The sequence below is a fragment of the Cherax quadricarinatus genome, chromosome 34, assembly GCF_038502225.1.
Source record: "Cherax quadricarinatus isolate ZL_2023a chromosome 34, ASM3850222v1, whole genome shotgun sequence".
NCBI lineage: Eukaryota > Metazoa > Arthropoda > Malacostraca > Decapoda > Parastacidae > Cherax > Cherax quadricarinatus.
In genome coordinates, this window is record NC_091325.1 from 311,211 (window position 1) to 319,927 (window position 8,717).

The following is an 8,717-nucleotide window of genomic DNA, read 5'->3' on the forward strand; positions in this document are numbered from 1 at the left end:
CCTCACTAACAGAACACAGAGAGTAGTCGTCAACAGAGTAAAGTCCGAGGCAGCTACGGTGAAAAGCTCTGTTCCACAAGGCACAGTACTCGCTCCCATCTTGTTCCTCATCCTTATATCCGACATAGACAAGGATGTCAGCCACAGCACCGTGTCTTCCTTTGCAGATGACACCCGAATCTGCATGACAGTGTCTTCCATTGCAGATACTGCAAAGCTCCAGGCAGACATCAACCAAATCTTTCAGTGGGCTGCAGAAAACAATATGAAGTTCAACGATGAGAAATTTCAATTACTCAGATATGGTAAACATGAGGAAATTAAATCTTCATCAGAGTACAATACAAATTCTGGCCACAAAATAGAGCGAAACACCAACGTCAAAGACCTGGGAGTGATCATGTCGGAGGATCTCACCTTCAAGGACCATAACATTGTATCAATCGCATCTGCTAGAAAAATGACAGGATGGATAATGAGAACCTTCAAAACTAGGGAGGCCAAGCCCATGATGACACTCTTCAGGTCACTTGTTCTATCTAGGCTGGAATATTGCTGCACACTAACAGCACCTTTCAAGGCAGGTGAAATTGCCGACCTAGAAAATGTACAGAGAACTTTCACGGCGCGCATAACGGAGATAAAACACCTCAATTATTGGGAGCGCTTGAGGTTCCTAAACCTGTATTCCCTGGAACGCAGGAGGGAGAGATACATGATTATATACACCTGGAAAATCCTAGAGGGACTAGTACCGAACTTGCACACGAAAATCACCCACTACGAAAGCAAAAGACTTGGCAGACGATGCACCATCCCCCCAATGAAAAGCAGGGGTGTCACTAGCACGTTAAGAGACCATACAATAAGTGTCAGGGGCCCGAGACTGTTCAACTGCCTCCCAGCACACATAAGGGGGATTACCAACAGACCCCTGGCAGTCTTCAAGCTGGCACTGGACAAGCACCTAAAGTCAGTTCCGGATCAGCCGGGCTGTGGCTCGTATGTTGGTTTGCGTGCAGCCAGCAGCAACAGCCTGGTTGATCAGGCTCTGATCCACCAGGAGGCCTGGTCTCAGACCGGGCCGCGGGGGCGTTGACCCCCGGAACTCTCTCCAGGTAAACTCCAGGTAATACCCTGGGTATCTTTATTTGGTAGACGGTCCGCCATCCAATGGCTTTATCAATACAATACATGGACATAATATGAAGACAGTAGAATTATAAACGGAATAAAGATACTCAGATGTTGCACATGTCTAATTCACCATCTTGTTTTTTACAATTGATATGCACTATTTCTTGGTAAGTTTATTTAGGTACAATTACACATAAGTATAATTATCATATATTGTGTAAATTACCATGACTATTGACTGTCTTGATGTACGACCAGATGTCACCCTCCTCTGTTCCGACATTGTATCTTTTATTGGTTGATAGATTGACCAGTTCATCTTTGCCTCTCCACTGCTGCTGTCTCCATATTTAAAATTTCTGTATACGACTGATAAAGCCTGTAATGTAGACGAAACGTTTCTGAAAAGTAACTTAAGTGATGCAGATGTCTTAAGAAGAATATTTCTGCCCGAAATATTGTGTAACCAGAAGCTTTCTATAAAGTATGTCAATAATATCACTTTTCTCGAACCAATTATAAACCATACTTTACAGAAATAAAGTTTATATTTTATCATAACTCACTTTGACTTTTTTGGGTTATTCTACGTAATTTACACATATATATTATGTATGATAATTGTACTGATGTGGACCTCTACCTAAATAAACTACAATGGAAATGAGTCACTGTCAGACTTTTTTGGGTTATCCTAGGTAATTTACACTGTGTATGATAATTGTACTGATGTGTACGTGTGCCTAAATAAACTTGTCATTATAATTGTGAGAGTTTAATAAGGCGTACATTAAAGTGGTCCATAACAACCTCCATCAACAACATTCCACCTTCAGCTGATAATCACGTGACTTAAGTTGTTGTTCTTCCAGGCTTTAATATAAAATTTCATATTATTTATGGTTCCTTTAATTATCACGACGGAATGACGGGCAATGTTATTAAATGTCTGATAAATTCGTTTAAAATATTGTCCTCCTAGGTTATGGAAAATAAAAGTTTGTTGATTATTGTTTAGGCGAAGTCTGAGTTGAAGGAAGAAATCGGAGAGATGAAGAGCAGCAGCTGAAGGCAGAAATGCTATATAAAGGAGAGAAGAGCTGTGTAATGTCTCTTGTGCCACGTGAGAGTCAGTCTGCTGTCACACTGTGCCCTCACATTCACCTCCTAGTATGATAACCCTACATAAACGGCCCGCAGCAATGTCAGGTAAACTTGTAGTATATGTTAGACTGAAGAACAAGTATGGTGATACAGTGTGTAGACACGTTGGGTTAGTAAGTTTATTTAGGCATAACTACAATTATCATATATTGTGTAAATTACATAGAATAACCCCCCCCCCCCAAAAAAAAAGTCAGTTACTCACTGTACCTGTTCCTACATAAACTTACACTTTGTAACAGTTAGTTTTAGTTTAATATGTTTATTATGCACCCCATACCCATCCTGTGGGCGGTAGTCAAAAGATTAGAGGTACATAATTGGTCCAGGGACTGGACTCCAAAGTTTTGATAGCTGAGCAAGTTACTTTGTAACAGTAGACTGTATTGTCATACCAATCAAATCAGATCAAGTTTATTCTCTATAAAGATTACAATGTGGGGTTTACATATAGGGTATTGTGTGGTTTACATATTATATAAAACTAATTACAGAAAGGGCCACTATCACACTTAGCATGACTAGGCAATGGCTGCAAACTTTATTCAATGTTGCTCCTGTAGAAAAGGCTTTGTTAATAATTGATATTTTTGATAGTAACAAGTTGTTTACACCATGGAATAAACAGTTAATAATGATCTTTATTTCTTCAAGTACATGATAGTTGATATAGACATAGCTGACATCATTGGCATACTATATAGAAAGTTCTGTGTTATAATAGTAATAATTATATTTATCTCTACAAGTACATGTACAAGGTATAGTATACAGACCTAGCTGACATCAGTGGGCAAATTAGGTCAATTTTCTCCCAGGCTGCAACCCACACCAGTTGACTAACGCCCATTTAACTGATGGGCGAACACTGAACAACAGGTATAAGGAAACACGTCCTAGTGTTTCCAGCCATACTGGGGATTGACCCCCAGACAACAGTGTGTGAGTCGAGTTCGCTAGCAATTGAGCTACGGGATGCTATCCACAATGTTTGACTAAAACCCAGGTACCTAGCAGTAATTGTAGGTAAACAGGGGCAGGAAGTGTAAAGAAACATGCCCAGTGCTTCAACTAATGCTGGGGATCAATCCAGGATCCCCTCATTATGTGAGCTGAGGATGCAACCAACCTAGCTACAAGCCAGCCTCTTATTTTTTAGCAAATTATTTTGAGAAAGATTAACAAAAATATAAATTTTTTGTTATGAGTGGCATGTCTGAGCCAATCATTGCAGCCTGACCCCTCACAGCAACACAAAGATACAGTGGTCATAAAGACTGATGACAGAGTAAGGCTAAGTTACACGATAGATCACTTAGTACACAACTTTCAGTTATGCATGTAGCACGTAGATACTCTGAAAACTATCAACACAAATAATTTCAAGGAAAAATGGGAGCTATAATTCTTATCAATGCACTATGGAACTACAAAAAACAAACAACAACAAAAAAAAAAAAAGCTGGGAAGTGTAGAAACGTAATTGCCTGTGTTCTAAGGGTTAATACCCCTGCAGCCCAGTTCATGACCAGGTCTCTTGGTGCATCAGGGCATAATCAACCAGACTGTTACTCTTGGCCACATGCAGTCTAACGTATGAACAGCTTCTCAAAATATTCCCAAATACCTCCAGCTCTTCGTCTAATAGCTCTGCTATTCTGTTTTTAACTGTCAAATCCATTTCTTCCCAAGGCATTCTCAACCTATTAATTTTTTTTTTTTATCACACTGGCCGATTCCCACCAAGGCAGGGTGGCCCGAAAAAGAAAAACTTTCACCATCATTCACTCCATCACTGTCTTGCCAGAAGGGTGCTTTACACTACAGTTTTTAAACTGCAACATTAACACCCCTCCTTCAGAGTGCAGGCACTGTACTTCCCATCTCCAGGACTCAAGTCCGGCCTGCCAGTTTCCCTGAACCCCTTAATAAATGTTACTTTGCTCACACTCCAACAGCACGTCAAGTATTAAAAACCATTCGTCTCCATTCACTCCTATCAAACATGCTCACGCACGCCTGCTGGAAGTCCAAGCCCCTCGCACACAAAACCTCCTTTACCCCCTCCCTCCAACCTTTCCTAGGCCGACCCCTACCCCGCCTTCCTTCCACTACAGACTGATACACTCTTGAAGTCATTCTGTTTCGCTCCATTCTCTCTACATGTCCAAACCACCTCAACAACCCTTCCTCAGCCCTCTTGACAACAGTTTTGGTAATCCCGCACCTCCTCCTAACTTCCAAACTACGAATTCTCTGCATTATATTCACACCACACATTGCCCTCAGACATGACATCTCCACTGCCTCCAGCCTTCTCCTCGCTGCAACATTCATCACCCATGCTTCACACCCATATAAGAGTGTTGGTAAAACTATACTCTCATACATTCCCCTCTTTGCCTCCAAGGACAAAGTTCTTTGTCTCCACAGACTCCTAAGTGCACCACTCACCCTTTTCCCCTCATCAATTCTATGATTCACCTCATCTTTCATAGACCCATCCGCTGACACTTCCACTCCCAAATATCTGAATACATTCACCTCCTCCATACTCTCTCCCTCCAATCTGATATCCAATCTTTCATCACCTAATATTTTTGTTATCCTCATAACCTTACTCTTTCCTGTATTCACTTTTAATTTTCTTCTTTTGCACACCCTACCAAATTCATCCACCAATCTCTGCAACTTCTCTTCAGAATCTCCCAAGAGCACCGTGTCATCAGCAAAGAGCAACTGTGACAACTCCCACTTTATGTGTGATTCTTTATCTTTTAACTCCACGCCTCTTGTCAAGACCCTCGCATTTACTTCTCTTACAACCCCATCTATAAATATATTAAACAACCACGGTGACATCACCCATCCTTGTCTAAGGCCTACTTTTACTGGGAAATAATTTCCCTCTTTCCTATGTACTCTAACTTGAGCCTCGCTATCCTCGTAAAAACTCTTCACTGCTTTCAGTAACCTACCTCCTACACCATACACCTGCAACATCTGCCACATTGCCCCCCTATCCACCCTGTCATACGCCTTTTCCAAATCCATAAATGCCACAAATGCCTTATCTAAATACTGTTCACTTATATGTTTCACTGTAAACACCTGGTCCACACACCCCCTACCTTTCCTAAAGCCTCCTTGTTCATCTGCTATCCTATTCTCCGTCTTACTTTTAATTCTTTCAATAATAACTCTACCATACACTTTACCAGGTATACTCAACAGACTTATCCCCCTATAATTTTTGCACTCTCTTTTATCCCCTTTGCCTTTATACAAAGGAACTATGCATGCTCTCTGCCAATCCCTAGGTACCTTACCCTCTTCCATACATTTATTAAATAATTGCACCAACCACTCCAAAACTATATCCCCACCTGCTTTTAACATTTCTATCTTTATCCCATCAATCCCGGCTGCCTTACCCCCTTTCATTTTACCTACTGCCTCACGAACTTCCCCCACACTCACAACTGGCTCTTCCTCACTCCTACAAGATGTTATTCCTCCTTGCCCTATACACGAAATCACAGCTTCCCTATCTTCATCAACATTTAACCCTTTCAGGGTCCAAGGCCCAAATCTGGAGTCACGCACCAGTGTCCAAGATATTTAAAAAAAAAAATTTGTTATTTTTTCTTATGAAATCGTAGAGAATCTTTTTGTGAAGGTAATAAAACAAAAAGTACGAAAATTGGTGGAAAATTGACGAAATTATGCTCTCGCGAATTTTGATGTGTCAGCGATATTTACGAATCGGCGATTTTGCCGACTTTGACTCCCATTTTAGGCCAATTACATTATTCCAATCAACCAAATTCTTAGCTATTTCACTAGTATTACTTCTATTCTATCGATTGAGCACAAGAAATCGCCAAGTCAACTGTTTCAACTACAAAATAAAGTGATCGGAAATTGTTAATTTGGCCAATTTAACACAAAGTTCAAAATATTCCAATTTCAAAATAGGGTCCAGAATGAACAATGTAGGCATTCCTGGCACTAAACTAACATTTCCTCTGTTCATTAGTTATGTTTTGAGGCTTTACAAATAAATTCCATTTTGATTTTTTATTCACATAATGAATTTTTATTCACACCAAAAAATAGAAGATTTACTGTTATGCAATACTGTAATAATTGTATAAATATCATCACCATATTTGTGAATGTATATTAGACCCACCAGCTGATGTGTATTAGACGTGTGAGGTTGTTTGTTTACTCTTGAATATCGGCAAAAATTTAACATTTCCGCTACTTTGAGCTCAGTTTCAAGCCATTTCCAATGCTAAAACCAATCAAAATCATCTCTATTTCTGTAATATGTCTTCCATTCTATCAAATGAGACCAAGAAATCGCAAATACAACTATAAAAAACATACGAAAAAACACTGCAAAGTTGCTGTTTTAATCGAAAAATCATGATTTCATTTTTTTTCTCTCATTATGCACAGTGTGCTGCAGGATCTGTTTTATGTGGTGCACACATACCACATAGATGTATTCTCTCATATCTAGGCCCAACTGTACCACTCACAGTTTATCAGAGTGAGCTGAGCTCATGGCGTAGATCTACGGTTTGGACCCTGAACGTAAAGCCGTAGATCTACGGGACGGACCCTGAAAGGGTTAACAATTCCTCAAAATATTCCCTCCATCTTCCCAATACCTCTAACTCTCCATTTAATAACTCTCCTCTCCTATTTTTAACTGACAAATCCATTTGTTCTCTATTAATCTCACTCCAAAACTTTTTCTTATTCTCAGCAAAATTTGTTGACAGAACCTCACCCACTTTCTCATTTGCTCTCCCTCTACACTATCTCTACATTCCCTTTACACTCCCTCTACACTCCCTTAACCTCACTTTTACTCTCCATATACATATACTCCACCCTGCTTCATATACATTTTAGTCATTCTCACCGAAATTTTCATTACTGTGAATATCACTATCTTATATACATGTACATATGTGTACAATACTATCTCACCTTGCTATGATTATATCTACTGCATATACATTTGATTCGTATGCATCGAATCTCTTTTCACCATTAATATCATTAATGTCCTACATACACATTTAACATACCAAAGTCCTTCTAGACATGAGTTATGTTTAAGCTTGCCCAAAATACTATACAGTGGAACCTCAAAAATCGAATTGCTCCCAACTCAACCAATTATGTAAGTGTATTTTTGTAAGTGCTTTTATAAGTGTATTTTTGAGGGTTGAAATGGACTAATCTAATTTACATTATTCCTGATAGGAATAAATTCGTTCGGTAATGGCACTCAGACAGCTTTCTGGACCAAAGAAAGTTTGATATTTGAGATTCCATTGTACTACATAACTAAGGGGCTTTCTATGTTATTGTAATGTCATCATTTTGAGCAAATGATGTATCATGTGGAAATAAAGCTTGATGTGATTTGATCTGATTTGTTTGCAATCATGTTATTATAATTTTGTGAGTCATGATATATTTAATACCTGCGATCAATTCCCAGAGCTCTTCTTACATCCTAGCCTGGGAGGCCAGACTTTTTTTGTTGATTGCCTCTTCAACCAGACTGTTGTTGTTGGCTGCTCACTGATAAGGAGGATTACCAATAGACCACTGGCTGTCTTCGAGAGGGAGCTGGACAGGCACCTAAAGTCAGTACCTGACCAGCTGTGCTGTGGTTCGTACATTGGTTTACATACGGCCAACAGTAACAGCCTGGTTGATCAGGCCCTGATCCACCATGAGGCCTGGTCACAGACCTGGCTGCTTGGGCAATGACCCCCGAAACCCCCTCCAGGTATACTGGCTCACCTAGTCGTCATAGCCTGGTTGATCTAGCACTTGGAGTTAATGATCCAGTCTCCTGATGTAAACTATTACACTGTTCCTCCTATGGAGATAAGTCACTTTGTCTGACTTTCTTGGGTTATTCTAGGCAGCATACACATATGCTGCTGTGTAACTATGTAACTATGTGTACCTGTACCTGAAAAATACTTCCTAATGTTTTCAATATCTGCTGGTAGCAGGTTGAATAGTATGGGGCAACTCATGTTAGTACAATATCTTTCTGTTGTGTCCTTTACACCCCTTGCTTTTTACCAGGTCTCTTTTTATTACTAAATGTACTTCAGCAATAATTTATTTGAAGTATACTGTAATACAAACATTTTTCACAGCTCGGGCACAGGAGATTCATCAGGCCCTGCAAGAACGTATCCTGGTGATTGATGGAGCCATGGGAACTATGATACAGCGTTACAAATTATCAGAGAATGACTATCGTGGGGAAGAATTTAAAGATCATGAGAGTAACCTTAAAGGCAACAATGATTTACTTTCTCTCACAAAACCACAAATTATCCTTGAAATACATAAAGTAAGTCTCTCCC

At 39.7% G+C, this 8,717-nt stretch overlaps 1 protein-coding gene across 4 annotated transcripts in view; it reads left to right on the top strand.

The window, feature by feature from the left end:
• The first annotated feature begins 2,181 nt into the window (after positions 1–2,181).
• The window catches only part of LOC128693675 (methionine synthase-like), an 86,187-nt gene continuing 79,651 nt past the window's right edge, over positions 2,182–8,717 (top strand). For 3 of the 4 annotated variants that reach the window (XM_070091066.1, XM_070091065.1, XM_070091067.1), the window contains exons 1-2: positions 2,182–2,346; positions 8,505–8,704. In XM_070091066.1, the coding sequence (XP_069947167.1) occupies positions 2,310–2,346; positions 8,505–8,704 (237 nt within the window). In that variant the 5' untranslated portion in view covers positions 2,182–2,309. The remainder of the gene's footprint in view (positions 2,347–8,504; positions 8,705–8,717) is intronic. The other variant, XM_053783453.2, reaches the window with a different exon arrangement.